Source organism: Eleutherodactylus coqui, chromosome 11, assembly GCF_035609145.1.
Source record: "Eleutherodactylus coqui strain aEleCoq1 chromosome 11, aEleCoq1.hap1, whole genome shotgun sequence".
Classification (NCBI taxonomy): domain Eukaryota; kingdom Metazoa; phylum Chordata; class Amphibia; order Anura; family Eleutherodactylidae; genus Eleutherodactylus; species Eleutherodactylus coqui.
This window is the reverse complement of record NC_089847.1, coordinates 142,586,819-142,612,163: the sequence shown is the minus strand read 5'-3', so window position 1 is coordinate 142,612,163 and position 25,345 is coordinate 142,586,819. Positions and strand designations below refer to the sequence as shown.

Sequence of the window (25,345 nt, the reverse complement as noted above, 5' to 3'; positions counted from 1 at the left end):
TTGTAACCGCGATATTATTACATCAGGCGGTGAGATGAGGGGGTTAACTGCATCACAATCAGTGCATAATAACTGATACACAAACTGCAACAATGTAGCCACCTGTGTTTAACTCCTCCATGGCAGCTTACTCTGGAGGTCTTCTCTCTGTCCTACTTCGTATTTCTATCTCTTTTATTTTTCTCTATTCACTGTCAAAGCTGTCTCTCCTCCCGAGTTACTCACGGTTTATCAGATTTCTCTTGCTTCTCTCTCTGCCTCGGCTGATTGCTGCCTGTTTTCACTTCTCTCTCCTGCCTGGCACTTTCTTTTCTCCTTATGGGCGCTTCTTTTTTCTGGCGCTCCTCTTATCTGTGCTCACGGAGTCAGCTCCACCTGGTTTACACCATTACAGGACATTTACATAGGACTGCAGGGAACCTCTACTACATCATCTGTACTCATAGAGCGAGCATTGCCTGGCGCACACCATTACAGGACATTTACATAGGACTGCAGGGAACCTCTACTACATCATCTGTACTCATAGAGCGAGCATTGCCTGGCGCACACCATTACAGGACATTTACATAGGACTGCAGGGAACCTCTACTACATCATCTGTACTCATAGAGCGAGCATCGCCTGGCTCACACCATTACAGGACATTTACATAGGACTGCAGGGAACCTCTACTACATCATCTGTACTCATAGAGCGAGCATCGCCTGGCTCACACCATTACAGGACATTTACATAGGACTGCAGGGAACCTCTACTACATCATCTGTACTCATAGAGCGAGCATTGCCTGGCGCACACCATTACAGGACATTTACATAGGACTGCAGGGAACCTCTACTACATCATCTGTACTCATAGAGCGAGCATCGCCTGGCTCACACCATTACAGGACATTGTGTCCCCGATGTGCGGCCCGGCCCCTTTTTGATAAAATGGCGCACTTTATAGCAGGATTCTCAGAGAGATATTTTTTGTATTTAAATAAAAGGAAGCTTCCCCAGGCCACAAATGAAATGAGGCGACAACTTCAGGTTCTTTCATTTATTGTCGGCGTTGTTTGAGGTGATCTGCTGCTCCCGTTCATGATTGTCAGCTCTCCAGGTAAGTCCTCCAAACCCATGGCATGGCTGCATCACATGTAGCACTTACTGATGGCGTGCGGCTCCAAGACAACTCATAGTGATGACAAGGTGTGGAGAGACCCCCGTGATGATCATGTGACACTGCCACCTGCAGGCTATAGCCATGGCCTGTGCCAACATGGAGAAATCAGACTCGGCATCTAGCGCAGCCACGAGATCAATCTCACCCGCGGGCTGTGTGGGAGGAGCCATGATAAGGAAGATATCATCAGTGTGAATATAGCCGAAGTGCCAGCAGGCAGTGTAGTGTGACCAGACTGAAGCTATACGGGTAGAGGGCGGTATGAGAGGTCAGTATAAGTGATCAGGGGGCAGTATGAGAGACCTGAAGTCAAAATAAGAGGCCCAGGTCAGTATGAGAGGCAAGGAGTCAGTACGAAAAGTCAGGTCAGTGTGGGAGGCCAGGGGTCAGTGTGAGAGGTCAGTTTGAGGGGCCCAGGGTAAGTATAAGAGGTCAGGGTTCATTGTGGAAGGTCAGTATGAGAGGCCTGGAGTCAGTATAAGAGGTCAGGGGTCATTGTGAAAGGTCAGTATGAGAGACTTGGGGTCAATATAAGAGGTCAGAGGTCAGGGGTCAGTAAGAGAGGCCTGGGGGTCAGTTTGAGAGGCCAGGGCCCCCTACATGTGTCCCCCATCACGTCTGAAGCTCACAGACCACCTAATAAGAGATACAAAGCCTTCTGGGGCTGACATAAACGTCTTTTGGCACATTTGCTTGTTCTGGGTGGCATGTGAATATAACTTTATACAGTGGGCGGTCATCCGCCATGCTGGGCTCGTCGTATCGCCGCAGTGCGACGCCGCGCTCAGGACCACTGGCAGGAACAGTCCGTCGGCTCCTGAATGGAATAATTGACCCAGCTGGAATTTCCGCTGCAGTATAACTGCACGACTCTCCGCTGCAGCCCCAGCTCGCGGCAGCACTTACAGAACCGCGCATACGTGTTGATGTTGTAGTTGTAGATGCTGGCGGACGGACACTTCCCATCACATGACACGATGTTCACCTGCAGAGATAGGGGGCATACTGAGTCACTGTGTGAGGATGGGGGCGATGAATGTTCGCAGGACGCACGCTATACCCGGCCCGTTCTCCACACCCACTGCTTATAGGGTCACGCTATGTATGCAGAGTTTACTGTCAAGAGGTTTTAGTGAAGGGCCACAGCCACCCGCTAAGGGCCACAGCCACCCGCTAAGGGCCACTCACACAGGTTGCCATGCAGCTGTTGGAGGAACGGATGGAGCAGATAAGGGAGATATAAAGGAAGGACGTCTCCTTCCTCTTGGAGTCACTTCTAGATGACTTCTTCTCCCATCCAGAGTCACTTGTGAGCTTTTCCTTCCCCTTCCCAGTTTAGCTCAAATGCTGCTACCATCTTTGTGTGCCCGCGGCATTCTAGAAGTTCTCCACAATGTAAAGGATATAGAGGGAGGGGGCTGCCACAAGTGGGGCTGGGCACATATTCTAGCTTCCCCCGGAGCTACTTACTGGAGTGTTACTGCGGCAGTCATTCTTCCTGATGGTCATCCGCACTGTGACTCTCTTACAAAACTTTCCATCTTCTTTACCTGGAAACAATGAGAAGAAAAGAGTCAAACTTTGTGGTTTTCTGTCTTGCATTGAAGATCTGTCACTGCAATAAGGGTTATCACATATCAGCAGATTGGAGCGTCCGTGAAATGGTCTATGAGGCACCAGTCTGACCCTTCAGGTTATTAAAAACATAGAGCAGTGGTGGCGTACCTACGGCACGCGTGCCATCGGCTGCTCACCACGGTATTGAATACCGCCCGAGGTGCCGCGGCTAACCTGCAGTTATTCACGCAGCGGCGCTGCTAGCAGTGCTGATCCCGGCGCACACTGCAACATCAGTGTGCATGCAGGATCCTCCTCCTCTGACGTCTCCTCCTTGGTTCCGTGAGATCAGAGGAGAGAAGGCATCCGCAGCAGCGCCAAGCAGAGGAGCAGCGACGCTTTGATGAGGAGGAGGTGGTAAGTATATGGATCCCAGGGGGGCACTATTAGTACTAGGGCTAATATATGGGAAACTATTACTTAGTGTTCCCTATATCAGCCACAGTAGTAATTGCATTACTACTGGGGCTGCTATGGGGGTCACTATTACCACTGGGGCCGCAGTGAGGGGGTCACAATTTGTATGGAGCTACCGTGGGGGTCACTATTACTGCTGAGGCCACTGTGGGGAACACTGACTACTGGGGCCAATGTGTGTGTGTGGGGGGGGGGGGGGTCACTCTAATTACTCAGGCCACTGTGGGGGTCAGTATTACTACTTGGGCAACTGTGGGGGTCACTATTACTACTGGGGCTACTGTGGGGGTCACTATTATTACCGGGGGTCACTGTTATGACTGAGGCTACAGAGGGGTCACTTTAACTGCTACAGCTACTGTGGGGGTCACTATTACTACTGAAGTGACAGTGAGGGGGGTCACTATTACTATTGAGACCACTGTGGGGGTCACTATTGCTACTGAGACCATTGTGGGGAACACTTACTACTGGGGCCACTGGGGGTTCACTATTATTACTGAGACCACTGTGGGGGGTCACTATTACTATTGCAGCTACTGTGGGGGGGGGTCACTATTACTGCTGAGCCTGCTGTGGGGGTCACTATTACTACTCAAGCTACTGTGGGGTGTCACTATTACTGCTAAGGCTGCTGTAAGGGTCACTATAACTACTAGGAGTACCGTGGGGGACATTATTACTACTGAGGGGGTCACTATTACTATTGAGGCCACTGTTGGGGTCACTATTACTACTGAGGCCACTGTGGAAGTCAGTAGTACTACTGGGGCTGCTGTGGGAGCAACTATTGCTACTGGGGCTACTGTGTGGGTCACTAAAACTACTGTGGCTATTGTGGGCATCACTAATACGACAGAGAACATTGTGGGGAACACTTACTACTGGGGCTACTGTGGGGGGTCACTATTACTGCTGGGCTACTGTAGGTGTCATCATTACTTCTGGGGCTATAGTGGGGGTTACTATTGCTGCTGGGGCTACAATGGGGTTACTGTTACTACTGTGGCTACAGTGGGGGTCACTAGAACTGCTGGGGCTACTGTTGGGGTCACTATTACTGCTAGGAGTACAGTGGGGGTCACTATTGCTACAAAGACCACTATGGGTCACTATCATTGTTGAGATCACTGTATTACTATTGGGGTTACTTTGGGGAGTCACTATTACTACAGTCACCACAGTAGGGGTCACTATTACTGCTGAGACCACTGTTGGGGTCAGTATTACTACTGGGGCTACTGTGGGCAGTCACTATTACTGCTGGGGCTACTATGGGGGGGGGGTCACTATTGCTACGGCGACCACTGTGGGCATCACGATTACTCCTGATGCCTCTGTGGGGGTCACTATTACTACTCAGGCTACTGTGTGGTGTCCCTATTACTGCTGAGGCCATTGCGGGGGGTCACTATCACTACAGAGAGCACTGTCGGGAACACTTACTACTGGGGCTACAGTGGGGGTCACTATTACTGCTGTGGCTACTGTGGGTGTCACTATTGCTATTATTGCTACAGTGGGGATCACTGTTGCTACTAGGGGTCATTGTTATCACTAAGGCTACAGTGGGGGTCACTAACTGCTGGGGCTACTGATGGGGTCACTATTACTGCTGAAGCCACTGAGGGGGGTCACTATTGTTATGGAGACCATTGTGGGGGTCACTAATACTATTGAGACGACTGTGGGGGTAAATATTACTGCTCCGACCACTGTGGTGGTCACTATTACTACCTGGGCAACTGTGGGGGGGGGGGGGGGTCACTATTTCTACTGAGACTACTATGGGGGTCACTTTCTGCTGAGGCCACTGTGGGGAGCACTTACTACTGGGGTCACTGTGGGGGGGGGGGGGGTCACTTATTACTGAGGCCGCTGTAGGGGTCAGTATTACTACTTGGGCTACTGTGGGGGATCACTATTACGACTCTGGCCACTGTGGGGGTCACTATTACTACTGAGGCCACTGTGGTGGGGGTCACTAATACTACTCGGGCCACTGTGGTGGGGGTCACTAATACTACTTGGGCCACTGTTTGGTTCACTATTACTACTGAGGCTACTGTGGGGGTCACTATGACTACTGGGGGTCACTGTTATCACTGAGGCTACAGTGCAGTCATTGTAACTGCTGGGGCTACTGTGGGGGTCACTATTACTATTGAAGCGAATGTGAGTGTTCACTATTACAATGGTCTTCATAGTGTGAGTCACTATTGCTTATGAGACCACTGTAGGGGACACTTACTACTATGGCCAATGTGGGGGTCACTATTTTTGCTGAGATCACTGTGGGGGTCACTATTACTATGGAGACCACTGGGGGTGCACTATTAGTACTGAGGCCACTGTGGGCATCAGTTTTATTACTGAGTCCACTGTAGGGGTGAGTATTACTACTGGGGCTACTGTGGGGGATCACTATTACTACTCGGGCCACTGTGGGGGTCACTATAACTACTGGGGCTACTGTGGGCGGTCTCTATTGCTGCTGAGGCCACTGTGGGGGTCACTATTACTATTCAAGCTACTGTGAGGTGTCATTATTACTACTGAGGCTGCTGTGGGGGGGGGGGGTCACTATAACTACTGTGGCTACCGTGGGGGACATTATTACTACTGAAGCGGTCACTATTACTGCTAAGACCACTGTGGGGGTCACTATTACTACTGAGGGCTACTGTGGGGGTCACTATTACTACTAAGGCCACTGTGGGGGTCACTATTACTACTGAGGCTACTATGGGCGGTCACTATTACTGCTGAGGCCACAGTGGGGGTCACTATTACTGCTGAGCCTGCTGTGGGGGGTCACTATTACTACTCAAGCTACTGTGAGGTGTCATTATTACTGCTGAAGCTGCTGTGGGGGGGTCACTATAACTACTGTGGGTACCGTGGGGGATATTATTACTACTGAAGGGGTCACTATTACTGTTAAGACCACTGTGGGGGTCACTATTACTACTAGGGCTACAGTGGGGGTCACTATTGCTGCTGGGGCTACAGTGGGGGTCACTATTGCTGCTGGGGCTACAGTGGGGGTCACTATTGCTGCTGGGGCTACAGTGGGGGTCCCTATAACTGATGGGGATACTGTTGGGGTCACTATTGCTGTTGGCGATACTGTTGGGGTCATTATTGCTGCTGGGGCTACAGTTGGGGTCACTATTACTACTGAGACCACTGTGGGGGTCAGTATTTTGCTGAGACCACTGTGGGGGTCAGTATTACAATTCGGGTTACTGTGGGGGGGTCACTATTACTGCTAAGGCCGCTGTGGGAGTCATTATTACTAGTGGGCTACCATGGAGGACACTATTACTGCTGAGGTCACTATTACTCTTGAGGCTACTATTACTGCTGGGGCCACTTTGGGGGTCACTTTTACTATTGGGGTATATTTATGGTGGAAATGCTGCAGAATGTCCTTAGCGGAAATTTTCAAAGCAAATTCTGCAGCATTTCCGCATCCAAACTCTGCACGCTGTCTATTTTGAAATGGCCCTTTCCTTTTTAGAACGGTGGCAAAAAAGTGGGTTCTGGGTGGCAGTTTGGGCACTCGGTCTCTAAAAGGTTTGCCGTCACTGCAACAGAGGGTCCACAAAGCAGGACCATATCGGTGGTTTCCAACGTGTCAGTCGCAGCTGCTGTAAGACTACAACCCCTAGCAGACAACCAGAGACCACTGCTGTCTACAAGTGAGCGTGCCTGAAGGAGAAGGCCACCAACAATGGGACCCCATCTGCCTCCAAGTCCCCAACACTTACATGTTTTACAGCATCCGTCCAAGAATGACACCACATATCCTCCCATCTGGAAGAAAAGGAAGCGCATTAGGAAAGGTGAGGCGGCTGGGGGGGGGGGGCTCATCCCCGAATATCCCCAATATCTGGGATAGCCTGTACTCTAGGTCTCACACAGCACCCCATCATCGTAGTGGGTGATGAGGTGCATTCGAAGAACATGTCTGAAACAGAAGAGGCAGCGTTTAACGCCCGTCTGAGACGCCCCATTGAAATCAATGAAGGTGTTTGTTTTACTGTATTTTTAGCCGGGGCTTCAGTCATGTGAGAGCGGCCGAACACTAAAGGATCCGCCAACGGCGCAAAGCAGGAAGGGCCACAAACTGACAACACAGAAGGGCCAGCTTCCATCTGGGAAGTGACCGGCAATGTTACTAAACTCTCTGGAGCCCATCCAGCAGTTGATGCCCCCCATTCCTGTATCCACAGCAGTGCTTACCCCCCCCCCCCCCCCCGCCCACCACCGGGTGCCGGCGCCTGATATCAGACCCTGTTCTACGGTTCGCATTACTGACAATAGTTTCCATTCAATGCGTCACCAGAAGACAGGACCAGCTGTGCTGCAGACAGGGCAGAGCGGGCACATCTCCGGGCAGGACTGGCATAGATGTGTGATGCTGCCGGCTGCACATGGCTCTGGCCGTCTTCATTTCCACAAACCCTGCTTAATGGCAGCAGATTGCGTCGCCTGCTGTGTCTCCAGCCTATCTGGTCTCCAGCAGCAGGTGAGGCCCCTAGATCTCCAGCAGACACTCACCTTGATGCACTCGGTCTCATTAAACGGGGGGCAGCTGATGGCGGATGTGACCAGCACCGGTCCTATGGCTGTGTTTGTGCAGTCGTATCGCACACACTTGGAAATCCAGGTGGAGCCGGGCTATGGAAAAAGGGAGCAAACCATCAAGAAAGGGCGAGCAGCGAGCAGCCGGAGAGCGCGCCGAAACGGTTATGGCATGATATTAAACACGCACAGGTCGCTCAAAGCGGCTCACGCATTTCGGCAGAATGCTTATTCACACCAGCGTATGTTGGCCGCCGTTTTCACAGCCGGCCTATATACGCTACCATCTGATGCACGGGCACGGCGTATATGCCGTCGGATGGGGGCGGGGACAGCTGAGCTCTGCTGAGCGGCTTCTCCCTTAAAGGGGTTGTCCCGCGGCAGCAAGTGGGGTTCAGCACTTCTGTATGGCCATATTAATGCACTTTGTAATGTACATGGTGCATTAAATATTGGCCATACAGAAGTGCTGAACCCCACTTGCTGCCGCGGGACAACAACCCCTTTAGCTCCCACCCCGTCCTCCCCTTGCAGAGAGCCGACTAGGGGGAGTTAGTGTGCTATGAGAGGGGGCAGGGCAGAGCTAGGCTCCACCCCCTGCCATGCCCTCTCCCATTGCAAACAGCTGGAGGGGAGGAGAGAAGAGGGATGGAGGTTAGCGGTCACGCTGCTAAACTCCCTCCCACCTCCTTTCTCCAGACACTGTCATAGGCTCCCCCAGGAGTCTATGGCAGCGGCCGTAGTTCAGCCAGGAAGATAGTCTTGGAACTATCTTTCCTGCCCGTCACCATATTGGCGCTTCTATGCCGCGGCAATATGGCCATGTGATCTGATGTATTGGAAACCCTGTGCATCAGGTGGTAGCGTATATCGGCCGGTGGCCAATAAACACTCATGTAAATAAGCCCTTAGTCATAGCATAGTGAAGAAATGGACATCCTGTCTATGAATGAGCACAGGAAATGACCTCATGTATGTAAATGAGCCCATCGGGTGTCCGATAAACCCCTTATATATCCAGAAAAAACAGCAAAACATTATTACAGCACCGTCCATAGGGAGCCCCAGCATGCAATCAGCACCCCCAATATCCATAGGGAGCCCCAGCATGCAATCAACACCCCCAATATCCATAGGGAGCCCCAGCATGCAATCAACACCCCCAATATCCATAGGGAGCCCCAGCATGCAATCAGCACCCCCAATATCCATGGGGAGCCCCAGCATGCAATCAGCACCCCCAATATCCATGGGGAGCCCCAGCATGCAATCAACACCCCCAATATCCATAGCAAACCCCAGCATGCAATCAGCACCCCCAATATCCATGGGGAGCCCCAGCATGCAATCAGCACCCCCAATATCCATGGGGAGCCCCAGCATGCAATCAACACCCCCAATATCCATAGCAAACCCCAGCATGCAATCAGCACCCCCAATATCCATAGGGAGCCCCAGCATGCAATCAACACCCCCAATATCCATAGCAAACCCCAGCATGCAATCAGCACCCCCAATATCCATAGCAAACCCTAGCATGCAATCAGCACCCCCAATATCCATAGCGAACCCCAGCATGCAATCAACACCCCTAATATCCATAGCGAACCCTAGCATGCAATCAACACCCCTAATATCCATAGCGAACCCTAGCATGCAATAAACACCCCCAATATCCAGAGGGAGCCCCAGCATCCTATGTGTCCCATATTTAATGCCCTGCCCAAAATCCACAAAGATTGCTTTCCTCCCAAATTTAGAGCCATCGTTGCCAGCAAAGGGTCCCTCAGTGGTTGGATGCCCTGCTTCAGCCGTTGGTCACCTGGACTGAAGGCTCTTCCACACCACAAGGCCCTTCAAGCATCAGATGTCATTTTTGGCTAACACACAGTTTCTTCTAGTTTGACAACAAGTTCTATTTCCTGTTGTGGGGATTCCCCGTGGGCTGTGGGGTTCCCCTTCTCTGGCAGATCTATACATGGCATGATGGGAGCATCGCTATTTGTACAATTCTGGTAACATTTTTTTGGATGTGTGGTATGGAAGATACATTGGCGACATGATCAGGATTTGGGATTCCCGGTCATCTTCTCCACAGAATGTCTTCCATTATCTAAATGATACTAATGACAGTCTGGTCTTCACAGGCGCAACATGACCAGGAGGCGGAGCCTCACATCTAGGTTTATGGGAAATTCAACTAGTGGGGAAGTCGAAATTATGCTGTTTCGAAAACCCGTTTCCGGCAACTCCATGTTACATGCCAAAGCGGTCATCCAACGCATGCGACTACCAAATGGGGATTCACTGGAGCCAGAAGGGTGTGTTCACAACAAGCGGGTTCTAGGCAGCAGGTTACCCGGCCCCGCCTCGGGGTGGGGAACAACTCCAGGGATTTCTATCTCCTACCAGAGCCACATTGAGGGACGATCCTTGGTCTTCACCACCCCTTACTCTAGAAGCTTCTCTGCCATCATTAAGGTAGTACGCAATAATCTCGCCATTTTCAGACAAAACGCATTCTGGGTGGTGGCGTCAGATTTGGGGTGAAGAAGGCGCCCACAACTAGCACCAAGCTCCCACACAACACGCAGAATGTAGCAGATCGAAATTGGGTAAAGCTAAAGGCGGCTTTGGCTGTGGAAACGGAGTTTGTAGCCCATGTAGAGGGGTCACACAAACAAGAAGGGTTACAAGGACTTATCCCAAATATGCCATACACCCATTCATCAACTGCACCCCTGCCTCTGTGCTGTATCTGATATTGTGCGGTCTGTCAGTTACACTATGTGGAGATCACTATGTAGGGAGCACCAAGTGGGGGATCACTATGTGAAGGCACTATATGGGGGGCTGTATGTGGGGGGCACTATGCGGGGAGCACTATGTGGGAGGCACTATGAGCGAGGCACTATGTGGGGGGGGGGTACTATGTGGGGGAGCACTATGCAGGCGGCACCAAGGGGGGGATCACTACGTGTAGGCACTATATGGGGGGCACTATGTGGGGAGCACTATGTCAGGGATCACTATGTGGAGGCACTATATGGGGGGGCACTATGTGGGGGATAACCATGTGGAGGCACTATGTGGGGGGGGCACTATGTGGGTGATCACTATGTGGGTGATCACTATGTGGGGGGCACTATGTGGGGAGCACTATGACATCCCAAATATGCCATACACCCATTCATCAACTGCACTCCGGCCTCTGTGCTGTATCTGATATTCTGCGGTCTGTCAGTGCCCCCCTGTAGTGATCTCCACATAGTACCCTCCCACATAGTGTAACTATGTGGGGAGGCACTTTGCGGGGGGCACTATGTGGAGGCACTATATGGGGGGCACTATGCGGTGGATAACTATGTGGAGGCACTATGTGGGGGGGTACAATGTGGGGGGCACTATGTGGAGGAACTATATGGGGGGCACTATGTGGGAGGGTACTATGTGGAGGCACTATATGGGGGGCACTATGCGGTGGATAACTATGTGGAGGCACTATGTGGGGGGGTACAATGTGGGGGGCACTATGTGGAGGAACTATATGGGGGGCACTATGTGGGGAGCACTACGTGGGGGCCACTACGTGGGGGCCACTATGTGGGGAGCACATCCAGAAAACGTAACCCCAGGATTGCAGAGAGTTATGGATTTGCTCCATAACCAGCAGTAGCCTACATAGAGGGGGCCGGCCCTATCAGGCGCTGACCAACATTTTGCCGTAGACTCCCTTGCAGGTGATCGGTATAAAGGGTCGCTCACACCCACAGGAGGAGCCTTTGGGATTCTAAAATTGAACACAAGAAATCCGAAGGGTCTGAATCCGGGAAATGATCAATTATAGGAGTCATGCCAAACCTGTGCGTGTACGCCGGGGCACCCTATGGATATTGGGGGTGCTGGTTGTATGCCGGGGCACCCTATGGATATTGGGGGTGCTGGTTGTATGCCGGGGCACCCTATGGATATTGGGGGTGCTGGTTGTACGCCGGGGCACCCTATGGATATTGGGGGTGCTGGTTGTACGCCGGGGCACCCTATGGATATTGGGGGTGCTGGTTGTACGCCGGGGCACCCTATCGATATTGGGGGTGCTGGTTGTACGCCGGGGCACCCTATGGATATTTGGGGTGCTGGTTGTACGCCGGGGCACCCTATGGATATTGGGGGTACTGGTTGTACGCCGGGGCACCCTATGGATATTGGGGGTGCTGATTGCATGCTGGGGCTCCCTATGGACATTGGGGGTGCGGGTTGTACGCTGGGGGTGCTGGTTGTACGCTGGGGCACCCTATGGGTATTGGGGGCGCTGGTTGTATGCCGGGGCACCCTATGGATATTGGGGGTCGCTGGTTGTATGCCGGGGCACCCTATCGATATTGGGGGTGCAGGTTGTACGCCGGGGCACCCTATGGATATTGGGGGTGCTGGTTGTACGCCGGGGTACCCTATCGATATTGGGGGTGCAGGTTGTACGCCGGGGCACCCTATGGATATTTGGGGTGCTGGTTGTACGCCGGGGCACCCTATGGATATTGGGGGTACTGGTTGTACGCCGGGGCACCCTATGGATATTGGGTGGGGGTGCTGGTTGTACGCCGGGGCACCCTATGGATATTGGGGGTGCGGGTTGTACGCCGGGGCTCCCTCTGGATATTGGGGGTGCTGATTGCATGCTGGGGCTCCCTATGGATATTGCTATAATAATGTTTTGCTTGGTTTCCTCCCCGTTTTCCTCTTTCTTTTACAACTGATATATAAGGGGTTAAACAGAGACCTGATGGGCTCATTTGCATCCATGATGTCACTTCCAGTGCTGCTTTGTAGACAGATGCTCAGTATGCTATAAGGAGCCCCTCGAGCCCCTCGGCTGGTCTGAGCGCCAGCTGTGCCCAGGCTGAGGTTTTTAATAGAATGCAATAAAGGCCAGTTTTATCTCAGGCCTAATGCCCACGGACGGATTTCTGGCGTTGTCCCGCAGCTGTTAGGTTCAATGTTTGTGCCGCGGAATTCCGCAGCATGAAAGAAACCGCTGCATGCTCTATTTGCCGCAGGAATACGTGCAGCCAGCTTCCATTGTAGTTAATAGAAGCCGGCCGTCATGCTATACTTCTGCTGTAGCATAGCAGAACTATCGCGTGAGTACGCGTCCTTGCCCACCGCCGTCTGCATGATCCTGCCCGGCTGGCGCGTCACGCACTGTACTGCGCATGCGCGACGGCCCACCAGGCAGGACATGTACAGCTGAACTGGAGTGGTGAGTATGGGGGTTTTGGGGGGGCACCACTGAAGGAGTCTGTCACGGCCGTGGGCATGAGGCCTTATTCTTTGGATGCTGGATCCAAAACGTTCTTCACTGCTGATGTGGAGTCCGGGCTTCAGGCTTTTGTTGGAATTTACCTGTCCATTTTTCAAACATCTACATGAGGTGAGCTGAACCATTTCCTTTTCTTTGTGTGTTCTGTGTTCAATAACCTGTCTAGCAAGAGTGAAGACCACAGGACCAACAGACACCAAGGGGAAAGACCACAGACATGAGAGATGGTGAGACAGAGGACCCCAGGGGCAGGAGTGAAGACCACAGGGCCAACAGACACCAAGGGGAAAGACCACAGACGTGAGAGATGGTGAGACAGAAGACCCCAGGGGCAAGAGTGAAGACCACAGGGCCAACAGACACCAAGGGGAAAGACCACAGACGTGAGAGATGGTGAGACAGAAGACCCCAGGGGCAAGAGTGAAGACCACAGGACCAACAGACACCAAGGGGAAAGACCACAGACGTGAGAGATGGTGAGACAGAAGACCCCAGGGGCAAGAGTGAAGACCACAGGGCCAACAGACACCAAGGGGAAAGACCACAGACGTGAGAGATGGTGAGACAGAAGACCCCAGGGGCAAGAGTGAAGACCACAGGACCAACAGACACCAAGGGGAAAGACCACAGACGTGAGAGATGGTGAGACAGAAGACCCCAGGGGCAAGAGTGAAGACCACAGGACCAACAGACACCAAGGGGAAAGACCACAGACGTGAGAGATGGTGAGACAGAAGACCCCAGGGGCAAGAGTGAAGACCACAGGGCCAACAGACACCAAGGGGAAAGACCACAGACGTGAGAGATGGTGAGACAGAAGACCCCAGGGGCAAGAGTGAAGACCACAGGGCCAACAGACACCAAGGGGAAAGACCACAGACGTGAGACATGGTGAGACAGAAGAACCCAGGGGCAAGAGTGAAGACCACAGGGTCTGTTACCATGAGACCAGTCAGGAACCCCAGGTGGCAATGGCGCAGTTCGCTGCGGCGTTCTGGGATGGTATTGCGCCCACGTTCGGTGTGCAGGCGCGGCATGTGGCGCAGACGTGCCTGCTATAAGGGGCTGTGTGCGCTCTATCTCTGTGAGTTATAGTGGCTGACTGGGAGCTCTGGTCAGCCGGCTTGATTGGTCTCTGCCCAAAGGGCGGAGACTCCTGAATATAGTCTGGCAGCTGATAGCAGTTTCCAGTTATTGGTTCCATTCCCTGTGTGTCTGACCTCGGTCCTGCTCCAGTGGAAGCTACCTTGTCTTGATCCAGCTCTGCCTGTGTGCTGTTGTTTTCCTGTTGTGTTAGGCCGGGCAGATGGAATAACCCATCAGTACTAGTAAGTTGTCATCTGTACAGGTACGGCGGCTCCTCCCTGTCCTGCCACTAGGCAGCGTAGGGTCAGTATTGGCAGCCTGGACCTGTCCACCGTTGGGGTTCCCTCCAGGAAGGGACAATGGCGTGGGTGAGGGTCAGGGAGTCCTGCGCCGTGCGTACCTGTGCACACTACTAGTACTGTAACATAATAACTGGCCCTGCGGTTTCTTGTGGTGGGATTCACAGTGTGAATGGAGTCCTACAATACGATTACCGGTCAGATTCGTGACCTAGCCGGGATGGTTCAGGACCTGTCAGGGCGTCTCAGCCATCATGAGCAGCAGTTGGTTATGCCCGCTGATCCAGTACCTGAACCTAAATGCCCATTACCTGGGAGGCTTGTAAGTTGTTTTTTCGCTTGCAGCCTCGTTCCTCTGGGTCCGAGCCCCAACGGGTGGGGATTGTTAGGTCTCTGCTCGGAGAAGGGCCTCAGTCATGGGCCTATTCCTTACCGGCTGATTCCGCTTGTCTGCAGTCAGTAAACTCTTTTTTCATTGAGCTCGGGAATATTTTTGATGAACCCGATCGTGCAGCTTACGCAGTCAGTAAGTTGTTGGCCCTACGCCAGGGGCGCCAGTTGGCAGAAGAATATTGCTCTAGTTTTAGGCAGTATTCAGATAAATCTGCATGGAACGACTGTGCGCTCAAGGATTTGTTTTTCTACTGCGGCAAGGCTGGTCATCGCATCGCGTCCTGCCAGGATAGACAGATACAGAAGCAGCAGGAAAACTTCAGCTCCTAGGTGACTGTCGGGAGGCTCATCTAAGAGGTCAGGTACTCCCTAAATTACTGGTGCCTTGTAGTGTGTCTTACAAGGCTTTTCACAGGGTGGGACAGGCATTTATTGATTCTGGGTCGGCCGTGAACCTTATCCATTTGCAGTTCGTAGGATCACTGTTATCTAATTTTACCGCGTTAGGTTTGCCGATCCACTTTACCAGTATCGATGCAACCCCTCTGTCCTCTGGGGTAGTGCGTTGGAGGATGCCAGAACTTCGGTTCATGGTGGGCGCATTACATTCGGAGGTTATTTCATTTCTGGTCATGGAGAAGATGTCCGTGGATATTGTTCTGGGATTGCTGTGGCTAAGGACGCACAATCCTCAGTTCGATTGGACTACGTTGGAGCTAGTTCGGTGGGGAGGGTCCTGTCAGGGATCATCTAGTGCCGGTTACATTGTGCTCCACCGATACTGTTAGAGAACACATCTTGAACATCCCATAAATAGTCCAGAATACTAAGAAGCTTGCTGAGGTATTACCCCCACACCGCAAATGGGATTGTAGGATTGATCTTGTCCCAGATAGTCCCATCCTTAAGGGGGCCATATTTAAAGGGGTTGTCCCGCGGCAGCAAGTGGGGGTATACACTTCTGTATGGCCATATTAATGCACTTTGTAATGTACATTGTGCATTAATTATGAGCCATACAGAAGTTATTCACTTACCTGCTCCGTTGCTGGCGTCCCCGTCTCCATGGTGCCGTCTAATTTTAGCGTCTAATCGCCCGATTAGACGCGCTTGCGCAGATGGGTCTTTTCCCTTCGGCTCGGTCCGGCAGCAGCGGCGCTCTGTCTCCGCCCCCTTGTACGCATCATTGCGTAGCTCCGCCCCGTCACGTGTGCCGATTCCAGCCTCTAATCGGGCGATTAGACGCTGAAATTAGACGGCACCATGGAGACGGGGACGCCAGCAACGGAACAGGTAAGTGAATAACTTCTGTATGGCTCATATTTAATGCACAATGTATATTACAAAGTGCATTAATATGGCCATACAGAAGTGTATAGACCCACTTGCTGCCGCGGGACAACCCCTTTAATATGGCCATACAGAAGTGTATAGACCCACTTGCTGCCGCGGGACAACCCCTTTAATCTGTCAGGTCGGGAGCATGAGGCTCTTAAATCCTATATTTCAGAGGCTTTAGCCAAGGAATATATCAGACCATCAAAGTCACCAGCTAGGGCAGGCCTAGTTTTTGTTGAAAAGAAGAATGGCTCCTTGCTGCCTTGTGTCGACTATCGGGCTTTAAACAAGATCACCATAACGAGTCAGTGCTCGCTCCCTCTGATCCCTGATCTAAACAAGATCACCATAACGAGTCAGTGCTCGCTCCCTCTGATCCCTGATCTAAACAAGATCACCATAACGAGTCAGTGCTCGCTCCCTCTGATCCCTGATCTAAACAAGATCACCATAAAGAGTCAGTGCTCGCTCCCTCTGATCCCTGATCTAAACAAGATCACCATAACGAGTCAGTGCTCGCTCCCTCTGATCCCTGATCTAAACAAGATCACCATAACGAGTCAGTGCTCGCTCCCTCTGATCCCTGATCTAAACAAGATCACCATAACGAGTCAGTGCTCGCTCCCTCTGATCCCTGATCTAAACGAGATCACCATAAAGAGTCAGTGCTCGCTCCCTCTGATCCCGGATCTAAACAAGATCACCATAAAGAGTCAGTGCTCGCTCCCTCTGATCCCGGATCTAAACAAGATCACCATAAAGAGTCAGTGCTCGCTCCCTCTGATCCCGGATCTAAACAAGATCACCATAACGAGTCAGTGCTCGCTCCCTCTGATCCCTGATCTGTTGATTCAGGTGGTGGGAGCACGCTGGTTCTCTAAGCTTGACTTTCGGGGGCTTATAATCTTAATACGTATTAAGTCTGGTGACGAGTGGAATGCCGCGTTCAACACCCCATTGGGGCACTTCGAGTGTCTGGTGATGCCCTTCGGGTTATGCAACGCCCCTGCGGTTTTTCCGGGGTTTATGAACGCGATTATCTAGGGGTTTTTATGGTTGTCTATTTGGACATTTTGGTGTACTCGTCGGATTGGGACACGCATGTCAGACATCTCCATTTAGTGTTAGAGCGGCTACGGGAGTACCAATTGTATGTTAGATTGGGGAAGTGCTCATTTGGGGTGAGACGCGTGTCATTCCTGGGGTATATCGTTACTCCCACTGATGTGTGTATGGAGTCAGACAAGGTTACTGCAATGACACAATGGGTTAAACCAGATAATTCCTTCCCTCCTCACATTATAAGGGCTCGGTCAGACGTGTAAATCCACCATTCCATAGCGACCAATGGGACTCACATGAACCCTTTTTAGAAGAATCTGTGCTTCTACAAAACAATGGGCAGCAGGTGCCGACTCGCCTGTCAGCTGCGCGCTGTCCAGGGTGCTTACTATAGGCTGCTATGGGAGCTGTGGAAGCAGGCTGCCCGCACCATGGAGGTGTGAACGGTCTGCTCCACGGAGCAAGGGGCAGCCCCATTCATGCGCAGAATTCCGTGTATGTCAGCAGCATGGTTTACACGTTGCTTAGTAGCGTGTAAAACACGCTTGTCTGACCGAGCCCCTAAGGGCTCATGTCCACGGGGAAAAGAAGAATTAAAATCCGCAGCGGATTTTAGCTCTTCTCCCGCACGCGGATCCGCACCCCATAGGGATGCATTGACCACCCGCGGGTAGATAAATACCCGCGGATCGTCAATAAAAGTGATTTAAAAAAAAATGGAGCATGAAAAAATCCGGACCATGCTCCATTTTCATGCGGGTCTCCCGCGGGGACGGCTCCCGCGGGCTTCTATTGAAGCCTATGGAAGCCGTCCGGATCCGCGGGACACAAAAATCATATTTTACTTACCCGCTCCGGTTCTTCTCTTCGGCGCCGCGCCATCCTCTCTCAGCCGCGGCCGGATCATTGTGCTTCGGCCCGGCGCATGCGCGGGGCACGTCACCGACGTCATCGTGCACATCCGCCGAGCCGAAGAATGAAGATCCGGCCGTGAGGAAGAGCAGAGCTTCCCCGCCCGCTACGGAAAGGTAAATGCTTATTTATTCTTATTTTCAGCGCTCATGTCCGCGGGGCAGGAGGGACCCGCTACGGATTCTACATGTAGAATCCGTAGCGGGCCCGATTTTCCCCGTGGACATGAGGCCTTAGGACACTTTTTTAGCATTTATAAGGAATATTTTTGGGTTAGTGGTTTCCTTTGGTAAGGAGTCTGTCTTCAGCTTTCTGCGTCCCCCGGAGCGGCCGCCCCTATTATGTAGATTACAGAGTACATGAGAATATTGGGGCTGTAAAGCCGAGATTTGGGTCGGATCCAGCCTGCAGCTTTAGGTCTGGGGTTATTGTAGTGCCCCCTCCATAGCGTTCAATGCTTGTCTCTTGCCTTTGCATTGTCAGTGTCTTCTATGTTGTTTGCATTTGATGTGTATTGCACCTCTGCAGCACTGAATAGGTTAATGTCTGGGTTATGTCTGAGAAATGTATCTTTCTGTGCTGTGAGTTTCTAGTCATGTGATCATGTTTTTATATATGTGTTTGCAAGAGTGCAAGTCCGGATCGTACGGTGAGCATGCACCTCCGTGTCTTCCCTATTATTTGGTCTATGGTGTGCTGTTCTTTGTCTGGGGATTCACCTGACTCCCCCAGAATCCCCCCCGGTCACACCACCGTTCTCTTGTTGCATTTATGTTTGCTGGCTGATGTCAAGTTGTTGGATTGTTCAGAGATTAACTCAAGTAAACGAGTTCTACCGCCGGTTTTGCACAGAAAGTTATCCCTGTGTGTGAACTATTTATTACAACTTCGGGATTCACCGCTGAGGATGGAACGGTGGCGTCACGAGTGACAAAGAACTGCACGGTAACTGCTAGTTGCCCTTTCCCTGTGATCTCCCCCAGCAGTAACTTGGATGAGTCCCATGCTACCCTCAGCAGAGGAGATGGTAGAGCCCATGACAAGGCGTTCATCTACCCCGCTATCTCCCCGGCTGTTGGCCCGTCCTCGGACGCTGCATTACAATACAGACTGGTGTGATTGGTATGGTCCACACTGTACTCACCCAGTGAGTGAGGACTGTACCATTCAGCAGGGTCTGAACACAGGACACGTTCCTGCAGCTCCCGCAGCATCGGGTAACATCTCTAGGCGGCTCGTACAGCTGATTCTGAGATAGAAAGCAAAACATTAACTTCCATTAGACTACTAGATCCCCCACTCGCCATATAACAGCCCCCAAGGGCCCGCCGCTGACCAGTCTCCTGCAGGGGGCGTACAGGAGACAATTACTATTAAACTTACTCACTGGCACAACTTGCTGCACATTCACTATGCATAATTAGACACTTTTTCTGGTTCAATCGAAGATTATGTCCCCCTACTGCTTCATCACTAACACTCATGTTCCCCTAATTGAACACGGGGAGAGATCGGCTCGGTGACCCTGACTATTATGTTCAAGTTGCAAATCTTGTTTAAGTCCTAGGGGACATAATCTTCACTTGATTCATTTTTCGACTTCTCTGTAAAAGTGCTGTGGCCTAAATTGTGCCAAAATGTTGATTAGACAGTCTTAAAAGTCAACAAATGTATCTTTACAGAGGGCTATTGTGATGAACTGGCGCATTTTAGGACCATCTGGTGGGGCTTTCAGACATTTACTAAGACTAAGCCCCAATGTCCAGATGCCCCAGAAGACGGCGAGCCGAGTGCTGTATGTTCTGCTGCCATCGCTGATGTTTGTACAACAATGAGGGCGGAAAGTCATTAATTTGGGAAAACTTTCCGTTTCAGCATTTCCTGAATGAGAACTGGCAGCAAACGCGAACGTTTTCCACTTACGGCTTCACACTTGGCGGTGCAGTCCAGCGTGGACACATTGATCAGGTGGTATTTAGTGCTGGGGTCAATGGAGGACGTACAGTGTGAAGAGTGACACGTTCCGTCTGCCGTGTGCTGGACCACGGTCTGCCCCGGGCGCAGGACACCATGCTCTCTACTTAGGCACACAGCGTCCTTCACTGCAAGAGAAAGAGATGTGAGGTCAGAGCATCAACCGTACCGAGTCCACTCTGCCACCCGGACCCTGCCTGATGTCCCCTCTCCAGGACTGGCATCAGCTGGGTGAGGCAGCAGCCCCCATGTCACGGATTTACCCCGGACCCTGCCTGACGTCCCCTCTCCAGGACCGGCATCAGCTGGGTGAGGCAGCAGCCCCCACGTCACGGATTTACCCCGGACCCTAAATAACGTCTCCTCTCCAGGACCGGCATCAGCTGGGTGAGGCAGCAGCCTGCCATGTCACAGATTTACCCCGGACCCTGCCTGACGTCCCCTCTCCAGGACCGGCATCAGCTGGGTGAGGCAGCAGCCCCCACGTCACGGATTTACCCCGGACCCTAAATAACGTCTCCTCTCCAGGACCGGCATCAGCTGGGTGAGGCAGCAGCCCCCATGTCATGGATTTACCCCGGACCCTGTCTGATGTCCCCTCTCCAGGACCGGCATCAGCTGGGTGAGGCAGCAGCCCCCATGTCACGGATTTACCCCGGACCCTGTCTAACGTCCCCTCTCCAGGACCGGCATCAGCTGGGTGAGGCAGCAGCCCCCACGTCACGGATTTACCCCGGACCCTAAATAACGTCTCCTCTCCAGGACCGGCATCAGCTGGGTGAGGCAGCAGCCCCCATGTCATGGATTTACCCCGGACCCTGTCTGATGTCCCCTCTCCAGGACCGGCATCAGCTGGGTGAGGCAGCAGCCCCCATGTCATGGATTTACCCCGGACCCTGCCTGATGTCCCCTCTCCAGGACTGGCATCAGCTGGGTGAGGCAGCAGCCCCCATGTCACGGATTTACCCCGGACCCTGTCTGATGTCCCCTCTCCAGGACCGGCATCAGCTGGGTGAGGCAGCAGCCCCCATGTCATGGATTTACCCCGGACCCTGCCTGATGTCCCCTCTCCAGGACTGGCATCAGCTGGGTGAGGCAGCAGCCCCCACGTCACAGATTTACCCCGGATCCTGCCTGATGCCGGTCCTGGAGAGGGGACATCAGCTGGGTGAGGCAGCAGCCCCCATGTCATGGATTTACCCCGGACCCTGCCTTGTGTTCTCTCTAGGACCATCAGCTGGGTGAGGAAGAAGCCCCCACGTCACGGATTTACCCCAGACCCTGCCTGACGTCCCCTCTCCAGGACCAGCATCAGCTGGGTGAGGCAGCAGCCCCCACGTCACGGATTTACCCCGGACCCTGCCTGACATCCCCTCTCCAGGACCGGCATCAGCTGGGTGAGGCAGCAGCCCCCATGTCAGTGACTTAACTCTTCCCTCAGGGTCTAAGCTGCCGGTCCTGATGTACACGTTCATTGCTCTCGCAGACAGGGGCGTGACCTAATACTAAATCCAAGTGAAACTGACATACAAGTTCTGCGCCCCTGTCCCAACTTCATTGGTCAGGACCCTGCTGCACCCTGGGGGGACCGAGCGCCCTATGGGTGGACCCTGATGACGCTTCCGGCATGCAGGGAGTCTTACCACATTTATATACAGTGCAGTTACAGGGATTTCCAGAAGAGCTCACAGATTCTTCATCAACTTCTAGTATTTCCCCCTAGAAGGAAATACAAAACATAATTGTAGAGCGAAGACACTACAAAGGGCGCCTTTATTTATGGCCAAGGATGGAAGAAGATGGCGGAGTAAGACGTCCCCACAAGACAGTGATACTCACCACATTACAATGCAGCTTATGGACCGACTCACAGGAGCATTCTGCAGGGATGGAGAGGAAGGGTTACAGAGCAGGAGACACCCAGAGGAGGCGATAGGATAGCAGTTATATTCTTGTACATAGGGGCAGTATTATAGTAGTTATATTCTTGTACATAGGGGGCAGTATTATAGCAGTTATATTCTTATACATAGGAGCAGTATTATAGTAGTTATATTCTTGTACATAGGGGGCAGTATTATAGTAGTTATATTCTTGTACATAGGGGGCAGTATTATAGTAGTTATATTCTTGTACATGGGGGCAGTATTATAGTAGTTATATTCTTGTACATAGGGGGCAGTATTATAGTAGTTATATTCTTGTACATAGGAGCAGTATTATAGTAGTTATATTCTTGTACATAGGAGCAGTATTATAGTAGTTATATTCCTGTACATAGGAGGCAGTATTATAGTAGTTATATTCTTGTACATAGGGGCAGTATTATAGTAGTTATATTATTGTACATAGGAGCAGTATTATAGTAGTTATATTCTGGTACATAGGGAGCAGTATTATAGTAGTTATATTCTTGTATATAGGGGGCAGTATTATAGTAGTTATATTCTTGTACATAGGGGACAGTATTATAGTAGTTATATTATTGTACATAGGAGCAGTATTATAGTAGTTATATCCTTGTATATAGGGGCAGTATTATAGTAGTTATATTCTTGTACATAGGGGACAGTATTATAGTAGTTATATTCTTGTATATAGGGAGCAGTATTATAGTAGTTATATTCTTGTACATAGGGGACAGTATTATAGTAGTTATATATTTGTACATAGAGGACAGTATTATAGTAGTTATATTCTTGTACATAGGGGGCAGTATTATAGTAGTTATATTCTTGTACATAGGGGGCAGTATTATAGTAGTTATATTCTTGTACATAGGGGGCAGTATTATAGTAGTTATATTCTTGTACATAGGGGGCAGTATTATAGTAGTTATATTCTTGTACATAGGGGGCAGTATTATAGTAGTTATATTCTTGTACATAGAGGGCAGTATTATAGTAGTTATATTCTTGTACATAGGGGGCAGTATTATAGTAGTTATATTCTTGTACATAGGGGCAGTATTATAGCAGTTATATTCTTATACATAGGAGCAGTATTATAGTACTTATATTCTTGTACATAGGGGGCAGTATTATAGTAGTTATATTCTTGTACATAGGAGCAGTATTATAGTAGTTATATTCTTGTACATAGGAGCAGTATTATAGTAGTTATATTCTTGTACATAGGGGGCAGTATTATAGTAGTTATATTCTTGTACATAGGGGGCAGTATTATAGTAGTTATATTCTTGTACATAGGGGGCAGTATTATAGTAGTTATATTCTTGTACATAGGGGGGCAGTATTATAGTAGTTATATTCTTGTACATAGGGGGGCAGTATTATAGTAGTTATATTCGTGTACATAGGAGGCTGTATTATAGCAGTTATATTCTTGTACATAGGAGCAGTATTATAGTAGTTATATTCTTGTACATAGGAGCAGTATTATAGTAGTTATATTCTTGTACATAGGAGCAGTATTATAGTAGTTATATTCTTGTACAGAGGGGGCAGTATTATAGTAGTTATATTCTTATACATAGGAGCAGTATTATAGTACTTATATTCTTGTACATAGGGGGCAGTATTATAGTAGTTATATTCTTGTACATAGGGAGCAGTATTATAGTAGTTTTATTATTGTACATAGGGGCAGTATTATAGCAGTTATATTCTTGTACATAGGGGCAGTATTATAGCAGTTATATTCTTGTACATAGGAGGCAGTATTATAGCAGTTATATTCTTGTACATAGCAGGCAGTATTATAGCAGTTATATTCTTGTACATAGGAGGCAGTATTATAGTAGTTATATTCTTGTACATAGGGAGCAGTATTATAGTAGTTATATACTTGTACATAGGAGGGCAGTATTATAGTAGTTATATTCTTGTACATAGGGGGCAGTATTATAGTAGTTATATTCTTGTACATAGGGGGCAGTATTATAGTAGTTATATTCTTGTACATAGGGGGCAGTATTATAGTAGTTATATTCTTGTACATAGGGGGCAGTATTATAGTAGTTATATTCTTGTACATAGGGGGCAGTATTATAGTAGTTATATTCTTGTACATAGGGGGCAGTATTATAGCAGTTATATTCTTGTACATAGGGTGCAGTATTATAGTAATTATATTCTTGTACATAGGGGGCAGTATTATAGTAGTTATATTCTTGTACATAGGGGGCAGTATTATAGTAGTTATATTCTTGTACATAGGGGGCAGTATTATAGTAGTTATATTCTTGTACATAGGGGGCAGTATTATAGTAGTTATATTGTTGTGTGTTGGATTCGATGTCTTTACCACATGTCTTGTAGGGGCAGCAGCTAGCAGGATTCCACATCTCGACTGCAGACATTCCCAGGTCACATGTTATATCTGGACATCGAGTCGTATCGCATTCTATCAACGGGAAAATATTAACATTGAGCATAGTGATAGAAACAATTTAATGAGATTGTCATATTAGAGGGCATTAGAGTAAAGATCTGCGGATTGTGGCGGCATCAGAGGGATTACTAATGGCTTCAATTTACTTAGTTGTCAGCTGCCTACCAGGGTATAGTAAAGATTAGTGGAGACTCCCAGGCAGAATTAGACGTGGTGTCTTCTCTCCTTGGCTGGCAGTGTCTGCCATGGCAGCACCGGATGGCACCTCGTCCTCCACCTCCCTGGCTGGCAGCCCCTCTCATTTATTCACATGTATGTAGTAACACCGCTTCATGTCATTGGATGGTGGTCTTTACATCTTCGTTCCCAACTTCACCTCATGTTGGAAGCAGTCTGCCCTTAGAGAGTAACGCTCCGCGCCGCCGGTGGCCTGAGGCGACTACGTAGGACAGACTGGATGGAGAATATTCCAGCAGCGTTATATTGTAAGGGTCTCATTAGTTTGAGTGAGTTCTAGGCAGGGAACATGGATGCATCAGGACAACTGCCTCGTCTGGCCCCAGGAGCTCACAATCTAATCCCCACACACTGATAGTGATATCAGTGAAGTTACCCCTTTGTTTATATGAGAACACAAAGAGAATCTCCCAAGTGCACGTGTGTCCCCGCCGAATACGGAGCACTTCTGCGCTCGGGCGGGGGCTGACGTACCGCATCGGTAGGAGGGGCAGCATCTCTCCGTAGTGTTGCCGCTGACGGTAAGTATTTCTCCCTGCTGACAGGTAGGTACGTGCTCGGAACAGACATTGCATCCTGC

At 50.4% G+C, this 25,345-nt stretch overlaps 1 protein-coding gene across 1 annotated transcript in view; it reads right to left on the bottom strand.

Moving 5' to 3' along the window:
* Positions 1-1,713: 1,713 nt before the first annotated feature.
* The window catches only part of OTOG (otogelin), a 276,916-nt gene continuing 253,284 nt past the window's right edge, over positions 1,714-25,345 (bottom strand). The window contains exons 46-56 of the mRNA XM_066582440.1: positions 25,240-25,341; positions 24,442-24,540; positions 22,015-22,055; positions 21,819-21,894; positions 20,125-20,303; positions 19,361-19,450; positions 9,916-9,930; positions 7,768-7,887; positions 6,975-7,020; positions 2,638-2,717; positions 1,714-2,152 (exon numbers count right to left, since the gene is read on the bottom strand). Coding sequence (XP_066438537.1) covers positions 1,952-2,152; positions 2,638-2,717; positions 6,975-7,020; positions 7,768-7,887; positions 9,916-9,930; positions 19,361-19,450; positions 20,125-20,303; positions 21,819-21,894; positions 22,015-22,055; positions 24,442-24,540; positions 25,240-25,341 — 1,049 coding nt within the window. The 3' untranslated portion in view covers positions 1,714-1,951. The remainder of the gene's footprint in view (positions 2,153-2,637; positions 2,718-6,974; positions 7,021-7,767; positions 7,888-9,915; positions 9,931-19,360; positions 19,451-20,124; positions 20,304-21,818; positions 21,895-22,014; positions 22,056-24,441; positions 24,541-25,239; positions 25,342-25,345) is intronic.